Genomic DNA, 18916 nt, shown 5'->3' with positions numbered 1-18916 from the left:
TATGGGCAATGTGAAGAATCTGGATGTGTTATCAGTGAGATTTATTGTGATTTCTCACATTGCAGCAGAGCAGATTTTGATGCCAAGGTGTGTTTTCACCTTCGTAATATGAACACTTTTTGTGCATTTAAACCAGCATGTTATGTTTAATATGTTCTTTAATCCATGTAAAAAGATTACAATGCTCTACTTTCTACAACAGGTATGTTGCCAAAACAAGTAGCAGATGATCTCAGGCAGGGAAAACAGGCACAAGCTCAAAGTTACTCAAGTGCCACCATCTTCTTCAGGTAAATAAAAGATGAAAGGTAGGACTAGAACTGTCTCCTACAGAAGAAACTCCTAGGCTTCTGGTGGAGATGAAGCTCTTAACCAAGTACAGAATTTCTATCTAAACTGCCACCTGTTGTAATAGGTGGTTCTACAAAATAGTGTCTTTCGAAATTCTCACACTCTCTCCCTAATTTTGGTTAGAATTACTTAAGTAAAAAATTACATTACTCTGGAGCTGTGACAAACAGCAGCACATCACTTTACATGTATTACACATGCATGAATCTATGTTTCATAAAATAGGTCTAAGAATCTACCATTTAGCCTGTGTAAAGAAAATTTGCCTATCCTTAGAGTCCACATGGATTTACAGTTTTAATTTTTTTTTGCATGCAGGAAACAACATACAAATGGCATGCCTTCACTTGTCATAAAAGAACAGATATCAAGATCCCTTTTTTTTTAAATTTATACATAACCCAAAACAGAAGAGTGCGTAGTGTGTTACAGATTTAAACTCTACCTGTAGAAATATTTTACTGCATTGCTAAGCAAAAAGACTTAGGCCAGTCTGTCCTTTTAAATGGAAGAAGTCTTTTGTAAATTTAAATAAACAAAGACAAAACTATTCAATAAGAATCTTAGCAAAAGAATTATTGAAAAGAGGAGGTTGATGTAATTGCATTGAGAAATTTTTACTGTGTGTTTAAGGTTACTAATTAGCAACCATTAGGACAGTGGATGATTATGCTCTTTCTGTTGTGTTTTCACAGTGACATTGTTGGCTTCACTGAGCTGTCCAGCAGCAGCACACCATATCAAGTGGTAGATCTCTTGAACAAGCTTTATACCATTTTTGATGAAATCATAGATAACTATGATGTCTATAAGGTGGAGACAATAGGAGATGCCTGTAAGTTCCTTGAGCTGCGGACTATGATGGGGCTTGGGTCAGGATAGAGACTCTCTGATGACAAGGAAGAACAGCTGAAGGAGATTTGGAAAGCTTCTTATGACTGAGAAGACCAAATAAAGCAATTAGGAGATGAGTTCTAGCAGAGCCCAAGCAAACTTTAGGAACATTTTCCTGCATACATTTAATCATTTGCATGGTTAACAAGTGTGGTGAATGGGGTAAATTAATGGAGTAAAATACCACTGCTGTTTATTGGATTCCTGTTACTAGTGAGATCTGACTTTAAGTCTTGACAGCAGATTAATTCCAGTTGGAAACTTCTGTATCACAGGAACACAACTAAAAAAATTATCTTCTACATGGGATCATACATGCCATACCCTGAGCTTTATTATCTGTCTTTTTTGTGAAGACCATAACAATCTTCTTTCTCCTAATACATTCTAGGAGCTTGACTGCCTCTTCTCTTTTGCATCTTTTCTTTTGTAGGAAAATAGCTTTGTATTTGCTACCATGGCAATCTGCTGCAGACAGATTGTGATTAAAATTGAGTTCTTTAAAACCTAAGGAAAATCTAACAGGGCTTTTGGATGAGACAGACAGAATTCCCATAAGAGATGGGGAACAAAAAATCCCACTCTTTTTTCTCCATGGAATTGCTGAACACATTCTTGAGCATAAAATTCCTGAACAAATGCACCCCATAGATCCCTAAAAGACCAGTTTCTTGCCCTACACAGTATCAGAATCATAGAGTATCCTGGTTGGAAGGGATCCACAAAGATCATAGGGTCCAACTTCTGGCCCTGCACAGGACCATCCTCAAGAGTCATACCGTGTGCCTGAGAACGTTGTCTAAATGCTTCTTGAGCTTGTCAGGCTTGGTGCTGTGACCAGTTTGCTGGGGAACCTCTTCCAGTGCCCAACCACTCTCTGGGTGAAGAACCTTCTCCTGATATCCAACCTAAACACAAGCCTGACACCACTTCAGGCCATTCCCTTGGGTCCTGTCACTGTCACCAGAGAGTGCCTGCTCCTCCTCTTCCCCTCATGAGGAAGTTGTAACTGTAATGAGGGCTCCCCTCAGTCTCCTCTGTTCAGGCTGAACAGACCAAGTCACCTCAGCCACTCCTCACATGACTTCCCCTCAAGGCCCTTCACCATCTTTGTGGCCTCCTTTTGACACTCTCTAACAGCTCAATATATATACATTTCTTATATTGTGGCATCCAAAACTGCCCCCAGCACTCGAGTGAGGCTGCCCCAGTGCAGAGCAGAGCAGGACAATCCCCTCCCTTGCCTGGCTGTGATGCTGTGCCTGATGCACCCCAGGGCACTGCTGACTCATGTTCAACTTCAACCAGGAACCCCAGGTCCCTTTCCTGCACTCATTTCTGCTTTCCAGCCTCTCCTTTCCCAGTCTGTCTATACATCCAGGGTTGCCCCATTCCAGGAGCAGAATCTAATACTTTTCCTTCTTAAACATGAAGTTCGTGATTGCCCAGGCCTCTGATTTCTCAAGGTCTCTTGGCTGGGCCTTTCTGCTTATGGGGCAATTTAGTAGCATCAGCAGACTTAGTAACCCTTCCAGTCCTGTGTCCAAGCCATTTGTGAAGCTGTTGAAGAGCACAGGGCTGAGCATGGAGCCCTGTGGAACCCCCCCGGTGACAGGTCACCAGTCTGATGACTCCTCATTCGGGCACCCCCTTTCTGCTTGACCCCCGATTCAGTTGCTCACCCATCACATAATTTGTTTATCCAGCTGTGTTCCAGACAGTTTGTCCAGAAGGATCTTGGGAGAAGCTGTATAAAAAGCTTTACTGAAATCCAAAAAGATAACATCAACCGGCTTCCCTTGCTCACCTAGGTGGGTTATCCTGTCATAATAGAAAATCAGACGTGACAATCAGGGCTTTCTACTTTCATGAAGCCATGCTGGCTATGACCAATGACTGTGTTGTCCTTCAGGCATTTTTCATTGCCTCCCAGAAAAATTTTCTCCAAAATTCTGCTGGGCATGGAAGTGAAAGTGACTGGCCTGTAATTTGCAGGGTTCTTCCTCTTGCAATTCTTGAAATTCTTGGAAAAATTCTTGAAAGCTGGCAGATTTGCCAGCTTCCTATAGACTGGAACCTCTTCAGATTTCCGTGACCATTCAAAAAGCATTTTCAGAAATCTTACAATGACTTCACCAGCTCTTTGAGTGCAATGGGATGAATCCCATCACGTGCCATAGAATTACAGGGCTCAAACTAGAGCAGCAAATCCCACATAAGTTCAGGGTTTAGTGGGAGTTTAGAATTCTCATAGTTATGGTTGTCCAGCTCAGCACTCTAGGACCCCAAGATCCCATCATCAGTTTTTAAAGCATAGTGCAGGAAGCACTGGTTGGAGTCATTGCCTGTTTTTATAATATTTGCCCAATGACAGAAGGCACTGAACAGCCACATTTGCACTGCATATCCCGCTTTAACCTTACTCAGTGGAGGGGAGGATGAAGAGAGAAAGGATTGGAGGGAATAAATCTCATGTCAAAATAAGGAGGAAATACAACATTTTTCATACCTAAGGTAATTCCACACATGAGCCATTGCCCTAGCATTAATTTGTTTCTCGTTTTCTTTGCTCAGCAGGTGCAACTATGCCTTGGGATACGAAAGAATAGGACTTCTTCCTTTGTTTTTTTTTTTTTTATTATAGGCAGCATACTTTAGTAAATCTATGTGTAATGGCAAAGGTTAACACAGTTGCATTGTTGTGTTAAGATATGGTGGTGTCGGGAGTACCCAAGGAGAACGGGATCCTTCATGCTGGTGAGATTGCAAGCATGGCTTTAGACCTTCTGGATGTCTGCAGGAGTTTTAAGATCCCACACAAGCCTAATACCCTCCTAAAGATAAGAGCAGGAATACATTCAGGTATGTTGAGAAAGCTGCAAAATAATCTTATCCAGCCTTACAAATGCATCTGTTGTGGCCACTTCCTCTCCATTAAAAATAAAGTTAATTTTTTGATACACAGTGGAACACAACATAGAGGTCATCCCAACAGAATAATTTATTGGATGCATGGGATATTGCTACCTCAGTTTTGAATACAACATTGGAAACATCCCATAGCCCCTCTGCCTTTGACGATGTGAGTTAGAACTGCCATTCTGTGTCTGTAACCTGTCCTTATCAGCTGTTCTCTTCTCAAAACAGTGAGTTGTTTCTTGACAGTCTGATCTAGGCTTCACTCTCAGACTCCTAGCTCCCTGATTTAATCTGATGTGATTGTAATTCCTTCTTGATAGACAGCCAGAGTTGGACATGTTCTGTGCAGCCCAGCATCTGCCAACTAATCAGCGTACATTGTCTTACCAAGAAATCATATCTTCTATGTTTTAAATCACTTGTAAGACAGATTTGTAACCCATGTAAAGACAATATTGACACTCAGTCTTTATCTGCTTAACAAATCAGATTTAAGATAGTGTAGGAAGCAACCACAAGGCTGTATGACTGACTATGTGATTTATAAACACAAAATATCTTGCTTTCCATTTCTTAACAGGGGCAGTTGTAGCTGGAGTTGTTGGAACCAAAATGCCACGGTACTGTTTATTTGGAGATACTGTGAACACAGCTTCCAGGATGGAATCTACCAGTGAAGGTAATAAGGAACAAACAGCAGATGGGGGTTTAATCATCCCTGAATTAGTTCTTAAAAAATGTTAGGCTGAGTTTTGAGTCCTGACCTATTCAAATAATTCAGAATCCTGTAAAGAGATTCTTGATTTCTGGGTCCAGTCTGCCTAGGGACAAATTATTTGAGTGATATTCTCTACAACTGTTTTTGCAATCAAATCCCTTTATTTCTCAAGTCCTGGGAAGGGATTTTTGTGGCTTTGAAGTTCTCTAGAGTAAAAAAAGATTGGACTAAAACAAAATGAGATGCAAGTGGTAATGTTTACTGTTTCTATTTGTTCCTGGCACTTAGCTGGATTTATGGTAAGAATATTTTCATTACTCATCTTTTGCTGCTGATAATTTTCTCTAATGGAGAACACAAGAAACAGTAGGATATCATGGGAGCTGTGTCTGTGTTCAGCCAGTATAGAAGATTATGTATGTGACCTCTAGAAAGGAGTTTAAACAGAAATTTTGTGGAGGTATGCTCACTGCTTCTTCCTCAGAGATAACAGAGCTCCAAGTCTGTCACAGACATCTTTTCATGAAAAATCCTTTCTTTTGGATTTTTCCTCCTGAGAAGCTGAGAGGCCTCAGGAACAAAATGTAAACAATGATTATCTGCTGCTGTGGAATGCAACAGGTGGATCTGTGATTGATCTCATAGAGTTGTTTCTAATTAATGGCCAATCACAGTCAGCTGGCTTGGACTCTCTGTCCGAGAAAGAAGCTTTTGTTATCATTCCTTTCTATTCTTAGCTAGCCTTCTGATGAAACCTTTTCTTCTATTCTTTTAGTATAGTTTTAATGTAATATATATCATAAAATAATAAATCAAGCCTTCTGGAACATGGATTCAGATCCTTCATCTCTTCCCTCATCCAAGAACCCCTGTGAACACGGTTATCACACAAGTCTACTTAGAAAACTTTGTCTTTAGCTAACATGAACATTTGAAACATGTTCTGAAATATTTTAACTGATTTAGTGATTCCATGCCACAGAACTTTGATGGCTTGTTTCCTTACAGTCATGAAATGAAGCTGAGTAGTTTTATGGCTCACATTTTAATGCATTGTAAATGAACTAGGCACATACAAGATTCTTTAAGTTTAATTTCATGGTAAAAACTGATACTTTCAACATCTATCATGATCCCCTAAAAACAAGGAAGAAAGGCAGGGGAATGGTCCTAAATGATTAAAAGATTTGAAACTTTTGAGAGGATTTGAGAATCACTAGCGTCCATTGCTTCTCACCATTTTTATTTCTCCAAAGCAAATGCTAGCCTGGATGGAACACATATAACTTCATTTTTGTTTTGTCAGTCTCCCAGATAACACCATTCATGTTCCTTGTGTCATCTTATCTAAACTCCTTTAAAACTAATACCTCCAAAATCTGCTTCCATCATTCATAGGTTATCTTTTGTTCTGTATGCCAGTCTCTTTCTCAGATGGTGCATCAGCACTATAGACTTAGAAATAAAGACAAAGTATGTATCTTTCAAGCATTTATTTTCTCTCCCTCTTTTTCTGGCCACATACATCTGAGGACCTCAAATTATATTACCAAGTTTTAACCCTAAGATGATTGCTTTAAAATAGATTAATTACTAGCAATGCGCACTAAAATTAATTACTAGCAATGCGCACTAAAAATGCTATCACCTGGAATTTGAGTGCTAGTGTCTTGTTCTCAAGCAAGATGACAAGCTGAAATATAATGTATCTTCAAAGTTCTGAGATATGTATCTATCTGCGACTTAGATCTCCTGATCTACAGGCAGTGTTCTGAGACTCTAAAAAACACTTAAACAAATAAACGTGGACATTATAGAACTGTCGTTTTATAATATAACAAAAATAAGTTAGACAATCTTAGCCACTCCTACTATCACATAGGATGTTTTTTAAACAAAAAAGCATAATTATTGGCTCTGTGTCACAGAATGTTACAGGTGAAAAAAAAAAACTTTTCTTAAATTTTTTTAAATTTTGGCAAAAGTTTGCTTTCCAGCAAAAGTAGAATTTCTTCTATCTGTCCTTCTTGGTCCTTCCTCCATCATTTGCAAAAGGCAAGACAAGTGAGGTTTACATGGTTTACATGAAGATAAAATTTCAACTAAGGGAAAATCACAATGTTAATAAAATTATGGAGTTTTGTTAATGTCATCTCTTCCAACTGTCTTAAATTGATAGGTTTGGAGTCAGAGCAGTGGTGGCTATTTCTTTAGTGTTTAGACTTTGCTGAAAACTAAATGTGCTTAGAAAGCACTGGCTCTTTATTGACCAGAAGTAGAACTATGTATGGTTTTCTTCACCACAGGCAGAGGACGCTCATCAGTAGCACAGATAGACAACTGTGAAGAGTACAAAAATATTACTAGATGCAGAATGTGAAGAGTAGTGTTTGTTGACAGCGCCATATTTACCCTGAGATGCTCTCACAAACAGGCCAGGATACTGGAACTTGTGTGCAAACATTTTTAATAACAAATAACAAGGAATGGAAGGAAAGACTTGGAAAAAAAAACCCAAGGGAGAGTTCATTAATGAATCTTGAAATATTTGACACACTTTGGGAGATGGATCTGTCTTAGATGTATAAATTGTTTGCTAATATGATATTTATCTTTCTTTCCAGCTCTTAAAATACAGTGTAGTTCAAGTGCATACCAGCTGTTGGAGCAGATTGGAGAGTATGTGTTAGTATGCCGTGGGAATTTACAAGTCAAGGTGTGTATGCAGCATTTATACTCAGCTTTTCAGAGAGGAGAGTGTGAAAGTACTCTGGAGTCCTTGAATTTTAACCCATGCAGTCTCCTATATTTTCTAGTCCTCTATATTTCACAGCGCTTTGGTTAGACTAATTCTTGTACCTGAAGAGAGCATGTTCAGATTTTAAGCCAGGACAAATTCCATGGATTTGTTCATAGGACAGACCTGGTAAGTCAGAGACAAAGGACTTAATCAAACTTGGAAGTCCTGCATGGCACATCACTGTCATGACTGCTTGAAATCAAAAAAGGTCCTTCAGAGACATTACAAATCATCATGTGAGTTCCACCAGAGAATTAACATACTTGTGGACCCAGTTTTGGATGGGACTTCAAAGAGTTTTTTAAACTGATACTACTGCTATTATCTTTTAAGGAAAGGTTTTATGCCTCATTTTTCCACTGTGTAAAGTGGCTGACAGGCACATATTTCTCCTTTTGGGACTTGTTTTGAGTTGTAGTAAAAAAATTATTCCATAAATGACAGATAGTTTATAACCCTATGACTAATATTCCTTCTTAGGGGAAAGGAGACATGGTCACATACTGGCTTGAAGGTAAGAAAGCTTCTGTCGCCCAGAAGGCAGTCACCAGCACTTCTGTGACTCCTCAAGATGCCAACAGATTTTCATATAGTCTGATACCAGGTGTCCTTCCCAGTGATCCTCTCTGAAGTCCTACTTCTTAGTCACTCATTAACTCCAGTATCCCTTTTGCTTCCAGTCTGTTAGGTCATCGTGCTGAATTAGAAAATTAGAAAAGAGATAATACACCCCTTTGGCCTTGTGAATGTATTAGCTCAGGCTTTATTTACAAGTGTTTCTCCCAGCAGTGGCACTAATAATAGAAAAAAAAAGCAAAAACTCATCTTAAGGAATAATACATAGAAATGGTCCACCAGCTACCAGAGCAGAAAGTAGCTCACAGTGTTACTTCTTGATGTGGTTTTGATAGGAAATGCTCAGCCAGCAGCCACCATGACCTCAAAATCAGCTGGTTGGACATTCCAGCCTGTGAGGTGCTCCCACAGGAAAGGAGATGGTACAGTGTTGCTGTTTAGTGGTATTATAAACCCTGTGGACATGGTTGGTTTTGTGCTGTGAAAGGGAAAAATGAGGTGTGTATTGTGTGAGGAAGTAAGATCCATCGAAAGAGGATGAAAATAAGAGCAGAGAAATTATAGTGGATACAAATTGAAACAAGAATTTGTACTCCTACTTCCATTTAATCTCCATTGTCTGGGGCATAGAAAGAGGAATTAAGAAGAAAGTGTACTGTGTTTCCATACAGGCAATTCTTAGTGACACCTGCATCTTGTTGTGGAAAATCTTGGTAGAGAAATGCAAGATGTTGTACGCTGTTGCTAAACAGGGTAAAGTTCGCTACAGCTGCTCTAGGATTTCTCTGAAAAACGGCTCTTAACATTAGCTGATGTTTTTGCTTTGACTAAAGTGGTGGTGAACCTACTGTTGCTGGATAGCTGTCTGTCAGTGAAATCAGGCAGCCCTCTGAGTCACTGTGTAATTTAGGACACAGTTTAAGAAAGGTCATTCCTGAGCCAGCATTTCCTGTAAAGAGAGTACTACATCACTACAAGTGGAGTAATTTCTAGATGAGCATGATTCTGTGAGCATTACTGGTGTTGGCTTTCTTTAAAGACTTACCTTTCAGGGCTAGTCTATTTTGAAGAGTTTAGCCCATTCCAGTTCAACTGGTTAACAAACAATCTAACAGAATAAGTGAAACTGAGAGACGAAGGATACCAAGGGTCAAAGCATTTCCACCATAATGTGAGCTGCAGTGGATAAAGTTAATTGGGAGGAGATGAAAAGGAAGGACTTTGAGTGACATAGCACCACTTAATCCTGATTATTCTGCTCCATTACCCTCCAGTCTGTCCCTGATCCTAGGTACAAGTACAAAAACATGCATGTAGTTGCAATATTTCTGGTTTAAATTTGTGGAGTTTAACCAAGCAGCTAACTATTTGTTCGTGTTTCTATGTAGCTAGCATAGCTACATAGCATAGCTACAACTTTCAATTTCAAGTATGTGCTGTGTGATAGTGACAGGAGAGTCACACTGCAGTCTTTCTTCAGCTTCCGTGAGAAGTAAATGCAGCTGTAATGATAGACTTTTCAGGGATGCCTAACGAAGGTAGAAAGTTAAGTACTTCCAAATTATGGGAGGTTTTTTTGAAATATACAGAAAAGATGTATATCTTTCTGAGTGAAAGTAAGTCTCAGAAGTCTGTGTATCGCAGTGAGGGACATAGACATAGCTGACTTTGGCACATGAGATCCCAACATAAAGTCCGGCCAAATTTTTTTAAATCAAAAATTTTAATTAGTTTCACATTTTTTCTAAGCTTAAAAATTCCTTTATCTTTTTAAATTTCATATTAGAAGGTATAGTACAATTACTGTTTTTGTAATCTTAGCACCTTTAATCTTAAACCTTTCAGTTATCAGTAGCCCAGAGATATCCTCTAGTACAACCATTTCCTTTATCCAAATAGTATCTAGAAATTGTGAAACTCTCTGCTTTATTACAGTGCTTTTTGATGTATTAAATATTTTACATTATTATCTTAATGAGTTTGCATTTGTTTACATTTTTATTAAAGGTTGATATCCTTATCAAATGTGGATGTGAAAGTGTATGCTTTGTCCATAGTACTTCAGTTTTAACTCTTCTGCTTTATTTTAATGTTGTCTATAGAATTAAAAGATTTTTTTTAAAGTGTCTTACGAGTTTAAAATCTTCTAAATAGAAACGAGTGAAGAGTGACCAACAGCAAGCTTGCTGGATTGGCAGCTTTAACCACTGACAAGTCTTTGGGTGGTATTCAAGTTCTGCTGAGGACAGCAGAGGCTCTTGCTGACTTCAGGAGTCTTAGAGCCTGGTAGTTTTCTATAAAAGAGGTACAGCCTGAAGAGTGCCTGTGTCACCCTACCTCAGTTTTATTGTTACTTCCTGATCCTCTCCTTCAACAGAACATCTCCAGAGAATTACTTTCTACGGATTGTTGAATCTGTCATATCTTTCCTGCAACTTCAAGCAGTAGTCCTTAATAATGTCAGTTTGTCTGATGACTGTGATGATATGACTGACTTTGGAAGATAGAAGTACAGTAGTGAATATTACAGACACAAACAGAAGTGTCCTCAGTCAACTGACAAGTATTTTAAGATTAATCTCAGGCATTTTGACAGATGTAGTCAATGACAACAGCCATATTGCAGAGGCAGGAAAGCATTTACCAGCCTGTAAAACTGAAGTATGATAACCAGCACAGTGCTCATCTGTGAGATGCTTTAAATCCACAGATTCACATCCCAGATTTGGAACTAGTCAGCTAATCTAGCAAGCATTCTTTTATAAAATGGCACTATATACTAGAAATATGTGATGTGTTCTTCCTTTTCTTGATGATTTTATCCATGCCAGAAAATGGGAAAGCAATTGCAATAATAGAGCTGAAGAAGTGAAGGTGATATGTACTTTATAGATCACTTCACAAGAGTGGCCATTCATTTTCTACAGTCATGCAAGATAATACAGACGATACTAAGACTCTATTCACAATGTGGTGATTTTATTGGAAAGATTGTGCATTCTGATTATTGTTTATTACAGCTCCATCTACCTGGCAGTGAGAACGCAGGCAGGAACATTAAAAAAATCACACAACACAGAAACTGACTTATGAAAGTCTTTTATTAGATTGATAAACCTTCACTATATTGTTTCAACTTGAATATTGAGGAACAGACTGAATAATCACAATATTTTAAAAAATCACGACAAGTAAAGCCAAAAATTCATTAATGTATTTCCAAGTGTAAAACTTTCTAGATTTTATTCAAACCATAGGCATTGGAAAAGACTGTGTTTTGCCACCAGAAGTTATTCTTTATCCCCTAGATTAGGTAGCAAACATATTTTATTTAGCTTGTTATTGGTGTGGGGTGGGGGGGAATCCCAATTCCAAGGTTCTTTTGGGGTTTTTTTTTGTAAACAGAAAAGTTATCTGCTTCTCTGTACAGCCAATTAGTCAGATGAAATAATTTGTTTAAATAAAAGGGAAGTGAAATCAGGTGTCCTTTGCAAACACTACAGGGGCATAAAATGAGTGTTGAACCTGACTGTGCAGTCAAAGATGCAGTGTCTCTTTAAGATCAATATCGGATTAGTATGAGATTTTCCCAGCTTGTAGAACATCTCTCCCACCTACTCAGACCCCTAAAAATTACTAATAGCCCTTCCATCTGAATTGACCTTAAAAGTAGAAATCTTTGGTTTTTTTTAAGAGTGTCTTTCTGGGGCTGTCCTTTAAAACCTTTAAAAGACAAGGCTATGCAAGATTGTTCTGCTTATACTCCAGCTGAGCACCATCTGCTTTTCAAATAATGAGCACTTTGTCCTCCTAATTCTTCTCCCAAGTCTTCCCTTCCCCACAGTATAAAACATTGTATTGTACAATTTTATACATTCTAAATTGAAATTCAAAGATAGAATATTTTGCAATAAAATGTTCTCTCCAAATAAAATATGGGGAAATTGCCTTTCCTCCTAAGGTAAGTTTGGTTTTAAATTTAAATGCATTTTCAGATATAGAGATATAAAACAAGCAGAGTTTGGAAATGTGATAGAGTGGGTGTTTAGAAATTCTTTGTGTGGGAGCCCTAATGAGTGAAACCTTCCAAAGAACACACAAGAGTCTACATGATGTTATTTAATGTCTCATAGCATAGTAACCACTGTCCTCTGGTTCACACAGGGAAACATCCCACTCCACCTTCTTATTTGTACACCATCTTTCCTCTGCACTATGTCTTAAACACATATGTGATCCTTTCTGAAACTAAATTGTCAAGACTGGATTCAACAGTTTTCATACAGCACTAAGCTTGACCTGGAAGCTATGAAATATTTAGTGTTACACCTTTGCAAAATTTGCCTTGGATTTCAACAGCAAAATAAGTACTTCTTACCAAGAGTACCAAATATGAAGCCAATATAGGAGCATCCTTATGTTCATGACTTTGCACAATTGCTGATTATTACTGCATTGCATACTAAAATACAGTGGTGTGAAAATAGATGTTTTGATGAGATCTAAAATCAGATCCAGACTACATGGTAATTTTTTCCTGTAGTTCTTGTATCATGCCTTCAGGCAGGAAAACATTTTCTGTCCCTTCTTGAGGAGCCATCTGGGTAAGTTACCAAAGACGCAATACACATATGGAACAGTGCACTAAACATACTGTTTTTGTAACAAAAATTCAACACAGTTAACCTGACAAAGTAATAAAATATTGTGTGTGATGCCTTTTTGGTCTCTTTTGCCTTTATGAAGATCTCTTCTGTTCTACTCTCATTAGAACATATACAGAGCCAGATTTTCAAAGTGTTTAACCCTTTTTTCACTCCCTGAGGAGTGAAAAGGATACTTTAGGTTGAAAAAAAAAGCGAGAAATGCATCTTTCAGAATTGACCAAAGGTTCAGGGCATTCACCAATGGTTTGGGGAAATGCTGAATGCAAAGCACTGGAAAAATTCAGATTTCAATTTCCAGGCAATTCATAGGGGCCATACTGAAACACAGACAAGGAATATCTTAACTCTGCTGGAAGAACTGTGTGTTCATAGAAAGCCACAACAGAGCTGTTCTTCTAAGAAGTTTTTTCTTCTAAAGAACTGAAGGAATTTTAAAATTTCAGCAATAGAGTTGAACAGAAAAGCTGAGTAAGGTGTTGGAAAAACACATCTGAGGAGACCTCAAATTACTATTGTGTTATGATTGTGCATTCTGTTTCCAGCCCTTGCAGACAAATGTATAGCATGTATACACACACCCATCCAGGGTGCAGCTTGTAAGTAAAACCATTAAGCATAAACACTTCCATGTATCTGACACAAGGCTAATCTATGCAACTCTTCTGAGCACAAAACACACAAAGATTTAAAAACTAAGGAAAGCTGAATCTCTGTGTCTGGTAAAGACAATAGAGTGTCTGGAATTCCTGCACCAATAGGACTGCTAAATTAAAGGTAATGCTGATCTATGAAAGTTGGCCAAGGTGTGTGAAAAGTGACTTCTCAACCCACTCTCTCTGTGGTTTAGAGCTATAAAAGAGCTCATACCACCAGAGAAGTAACCAACCCACAGACAGTTCTCCCTATAGGGATTGTATGTTCAGACTGGCTCAGAGTGGAAATGGGCTCAGCATGAGCTGCTTTGCAGCTGATGCCCCATGCCATGTGTCAAGACAATACCTCTAGCCTATATATTAGGAAACTCCTCTACAAGTTTTAAAACCATTTATATTAGAAGCATCAACAGAAACCTTTCAGGACTCAAAAGTTCCTATGCCATGACTTTACTGCCAACATGCTGAGAGTCAAGGTCTTGTGTGCTGATTGTGCTCTACAAGTAAATAGGTTGGTCCCCACGCACACATGAAAATCAGGTTGCCAGTGCTTGGTGGCCTGACAGCGACCTGCCTCAGACCCATGGCAAAATCCCAAGCAAGAGCTGACAATACAACTGAATGGCTTAACAGCTTAGATTGCATGGATGATGTAGTGTCAAATTCTACCACCCTGGCCAAATGCAGGAGCTCACTCCGCGAAGTCTGGTATGTAGCAGCAGATATGGTGAGAGGGGTTCACAGTAGCTGTTACTCCACTAAATTACAACATAATAAATAGTTACTGGAGCCAGGACTGCAGAGAGTTTGGATCAGAGCGGGAGGAACTGCCTCTGCAAGAGTATGACATTTCTGCAGAATGCAGATCAAGAACACAACACAGTCCAGAGGGACACATACTCTGAGCACACTCACCTCTTGCTTATTCAGTTCCAGGCCGAAAGGACCAGCTATTGTTTTGCACTCAGGAGGACAAAGTGCACACTGATTGAAATTTCAAATTGTCTTGTAAAGACTCTGCAGAGATCAGCCTGTATGGCTAACAATGCTACTTATGACAACAGAAATTTAAACAAAACATAAAATTGCCCTTTGTTGATCTGCATATCATATTGTCTCTTAAAAGAAGATAAACTACACTGTGGCACTATGATAAATGCTATTCCAAAAAGAAAGTTTATATATCTCAGGAAACTTCTCTAAATGTCCATATTACTGTTTTCCATTAAATGCTTTATACAGCCTGCCACTTTAGGACTAAGCAACATGTGGTTCACAAGACATTTATCCCCCAAGATATTTATCCCCCAAACTGAGCCCCCCTACAGCTTCATGCATTGTTTGGAAGAGAGCACTGAGGAGAGAAGTGGGACTCTGACCTGAAGGTTTTTTAATGTAGCAAGAACAGAAAGAAGCTCTCATCTCTGGTCACAGCTTGGAATCACACACCAAGCTGTGGTATCCTTAAGCCAAATTCAGACTAGAAGCTGCCTCTGAAAAGCAAAGTGATTATTCCTGCTTGTTCTAAGATCAGCACTGGTACCACAAGTTCTAGTGTCCACACGAGCTGAATGAAAATAAAGTCCCAGGTGCCCTCTGATCTGGGTATGTTATCTGCAAAAAAATTTGAAAATGATGTAATGATGTCTGTGATCAAATATGCATTAGATTTCTACTGGCAAAACTATAAAAAGGTCATTTTATTACAAAATAAATAGAACCAACAGAACCACCAAACCCCCAAAACAACAAAACCACACAAAGCCCAAATATTATTACCTAACCCCCCTCAACAAACAAACAATCTAAACCCCTTTCATTTTCAAATTTTAAAATTCATATTTTTAATGGCCAAATTAATCAATTTCTATTTCATCCTCTATTAAACTAGAGGGAACAAAAAGGAAAAATAAAGAGGTTTCAGAGGCAGTACTGATTGATTTCTCTAATTTCAAATTCTCACACTTTCAATAAACAAATCTAGAGGATTATAGTATATTAGCCTAAAAATATTGCTTAAAGTTGTATTTTATTGTAAAGTCTTAGCTGACTGAATGGAGGGATGACATTCCCTGCAAATACCAAATTTTAAACTTTTTTTTTACCTCTTTCTATACTGTGAGAAGTTTTCACTCCCATTAAACTTTTGTTGAATACAAGCATTCTCTTGTTTTTACACTACAAATGGAATAAAGCACATGACTCAGATCTGCATGTCTGTATATCAAGTTATATATTTACTATTCCTTTTGTCTCTAGTTTGCTGTCTTGTCTTGAAAAAGCCCATGTAACTTTTGACAGAGAACATCTAATCCTAGACAAAATGGAAAAACTTGACTTCTTCCTATATATATATATTTGCAGAACTGTACAGATCTAGGTTCCCAGTGGGCTGGTGCTCTCTTATGCAAGGCAAGTGATTACTCACAACCCTGTCAAAGGCAGCAGGCAGGACCCAGTAGCCTGTTTTCTCATGGTGGGTCTGATCTCCAGGGATGCTGAGCACCCCTGGGCATGCAATGAGAGCCCTCACCTGCTCTGCTTAGAAGCAGAAAGCAAAAGACCCTGTTTGTCATCACATTCATCAGCAGTGTTTTATCTGTTGGCTTCACAGGTCATGAAATAAGACTTCCTGGTGCCACTAAAGACTTGCTCTGCACATTGCAGAATCAGGTCCTGCAGTGACTAAGCCTAAGCAGAAGGCAAGCTGCTGACAACAACTGAGTGCTTTTATGTGGAAGTTGAACGTGTCAGGGAGAGGGTCTGTTTTTGTGGAATTCCTTTGCTCATTGGATCAAACCTGGGCTGCACGGGGCGCAGGTATTCATTTATTACCACAGTACTGTTGCTGCATGCCTGAGCAGCACAGCTGCCTGTAACCACCTATTCAGAGTTTTTGCCTGACTTCAACTAGCTAGTGTTCTTTGAATTTATCATAGTAGTATCCAGATGCCCCACCAAAGCCTGGCCAAAGGGTTAACATCTTATTTGGTCTGAAAGACAACAAGCTAGCCAGAAAATTGTTTCCTTCTTCTGGAAACATGTTCAGAGACTCATTGTCTGTTACGATTTCACATAAGTTTCTCAACAAACAAACAAATACACACACAAGTATATGTATAAAATTTACATTCACTTTCCAAACAATTCCATGGGCATGGAAAGCCTCATTTAAGTGCAAAATTCCTTTTCATTTTCTACACAACGTCTTAGGTTGCTGCAAATGATTTATTTCCTACTCTGGTAACTCAATGTATTTCTCTGGTACAACCTATGGTTCACAAAAACGATCTAAGTAGGAGCAGCTATTAAGACTTTCATCACACAGGAACTTTTTGGTGTTCTGGGAGTTTGCTTCTAGGAACTGGGGCTTTGTGAGATGTTAGCAAATTACTTTATGCTTCAGCAACCTACCCTAAGACCTGAACACAGAGTAGCTGCTTAGCACGCACATTGTGTTACACCACATCACTGTTCCTACACCTCCGAGCTCAGGTAAGATGTTTATGCACAGCATGGAACATGCAACTTAGTGTCGGACAGAATAGCCAGGTTTGTATTTCAGTATGTAAACTGCAGGCTCTGAATTTGAATGGTTAATCTTCATTACCCACTTCACATTTTCTTGCTATGTATCCATAAGCTGTGAAAAAACCATCTGTCAGTCAGGTCCTCTGTTCCCTTCTCCCAGCAAAGCATGGCTTTGAGACCCCTGAGTGGACTTTCACCATGCATTCCCCATACAGAAATATCTGGCATTTTAGAAAAGGCACAAGAAAATGGCATTTTCAGAAGAGTCAGATCCCACTCAGAATATAACTCACAGAAGTCTATTCCTGAAGTGATTTTTGAGGTACTGAAATATATTTTGAAGACCTGAGTTCACTGACATCTGCTCCTAGTCTCTGCAAGAACTGTGTCGTGTTCATGTTGCATTCTCCTTGTCAAGGGCATACTCTAAAATCCAAAAGTATTAGAAACATTCCAGTGAACTCTAGACCAGTGGAAAATTAAGCTAACACATCTATGTTCATGCTATTGATGATGGGTTAGTCTTTGAAAACTCTCCTGAGCCTATATGGTTCCTAGAAGACTTTCAGAAGAGCCCATGGGGTCAGGACACCTATTCCTTGACACAAAGGAAAAAAAAATCCAGCAAGGACAAAGGGAGACAAATGATTTCTACACTCCCTGACATCAGGCAGCTATTGGAGTTCATGCTGACATCTCTCAATCCCTCCCAAAATTAAGTGACAGTATTTCAAAAAGTTATTCAGCCATAGAGTACCACATTCTTTCCTACAGTCAGCTCCAGAGTTTCATTCAGCTCTTGATCTCTGCTGACAGCCACTGCTGACCTCCTGCCAGTGTGCCTACAGGCTTGCGCAGCAGGAAAACAAAAGGGAGGGAAAGGGAGAAAATAAAATTAAAATTAATTTTTTTTCCAAAAATGAAAAATTGAATTTTAACCTTTAAACATGCTTGTTTACTTACAGAAAGCGTACTTCAGGCACAAAAGGTTTGAGTATCAGTCACATACCACTTTAAATTGAAATAGTATCAGGATTGTCCCATGCAGTCAGCTATATTATCCCCTATCAAGAAGCTGAAGTTGCAGTTTTTGTATACATACATATACATAAAGTATGCATCTTTCACACAATGGTCTCCTGGTCTGAATTGACTCCAGTGGGGTTTATGTAACAACAGTACCTGTCATAAGGGCTGTTATCCTTGTAAGAGCAGACAATGATACTATCTTTAGGAGCCACAAAAATGTTGTCTTCAATGTCAGGGCAAGGAGTGCTGTCCCTGCTGGGAGAAGAGCTCTTCTTCTCCAAGGCACTGTATGTGGAGCCATCTCCCACGAACACGTTCTCTGGCATCTCTGGGTAACAGCTCTCCAGGTATTTCAGCATCTCCTCCTGCTCCACCTTTTTGGCGTGGCTCTTGCACTCAGCCGTGGCAGCGGCGGTGGTGCTGGTGGTGCAGATGAACACGGTGTCCTCTCCCCTCAGCCCGCTCCTGTCCTTGCGGTAAGCTTTCCTGGCCAGCTCGTCACAACTTCCCTTGCCGGACTCCAGGTCGGAGGGGGTCCTTAGCAGCTCCATGACATCCCGGTCCTTGACTTCCTTACAGCACGGACGCATGTTCTCGGGACATTTGGTGCAGCCGTCGGTCTTTCTGGTGAGGGCAATGGCGGCGATGCCCGGCAGGCAGATGGCCGGCCCGATGGCCAGCAGCGGGATGTCTCCCAGGGTCTCTCCCTTGATGCCAGACACGGTGAACATGAAGCCGAACACCAGAAAGACGCTGACCAGAGCCACCACCAGCGCAG

General features: G+C 39.4%; 1 protein-coding gene and 1 pseudogene across 1 annotated transcript; one reads left to right on the top strand and one right to left on the bottom strand.

Moving 5' to 3' along the window:
- LOC102041232 overlaps positions 1-8312 on the top strand; it is a 35554-nt pseudogene extending 27242 nt beyond the window's left edge.
- A 9921-nt stretch (positions 8313-18233) lies between these two features.
- TMEM215 (transmembrane protein 215) lies at positions 18234-18914 on the bottom strand (the record flags this gene model as incomplete). Its single annotated transcript, XM_005425341.1, has 1 exon — positions 18234-18914. A coding segment is annotated over one exon (681 nt), but the record flags the coding sequence as incomplete, so codon positions are not given.
- Positions 18915-18916: the final 2 nt, after the last annotated feature.

The sequence above is a fragment of the Geospiza fortis genome, unplaced genomic scaffold, assembly GCF_000277835.1.
Source record: "Geospiza fortis unplaced genomic scaffold, GeoFor_1.0 scaffold203, whole genome shotgun sequence".
In the NCBI taxonomy this organism is placed as follows: Eukaryota; Metazoa; Chordata; class Aves; order Passeriformes; family Thraupidae; genus Geospiza; species Geospiza fortis.
The sequence above is the reverse complement of the archived record's forward strand: the minus strand, read 5'-3'. Positions and strand labels throughout refer to the sequence as shown.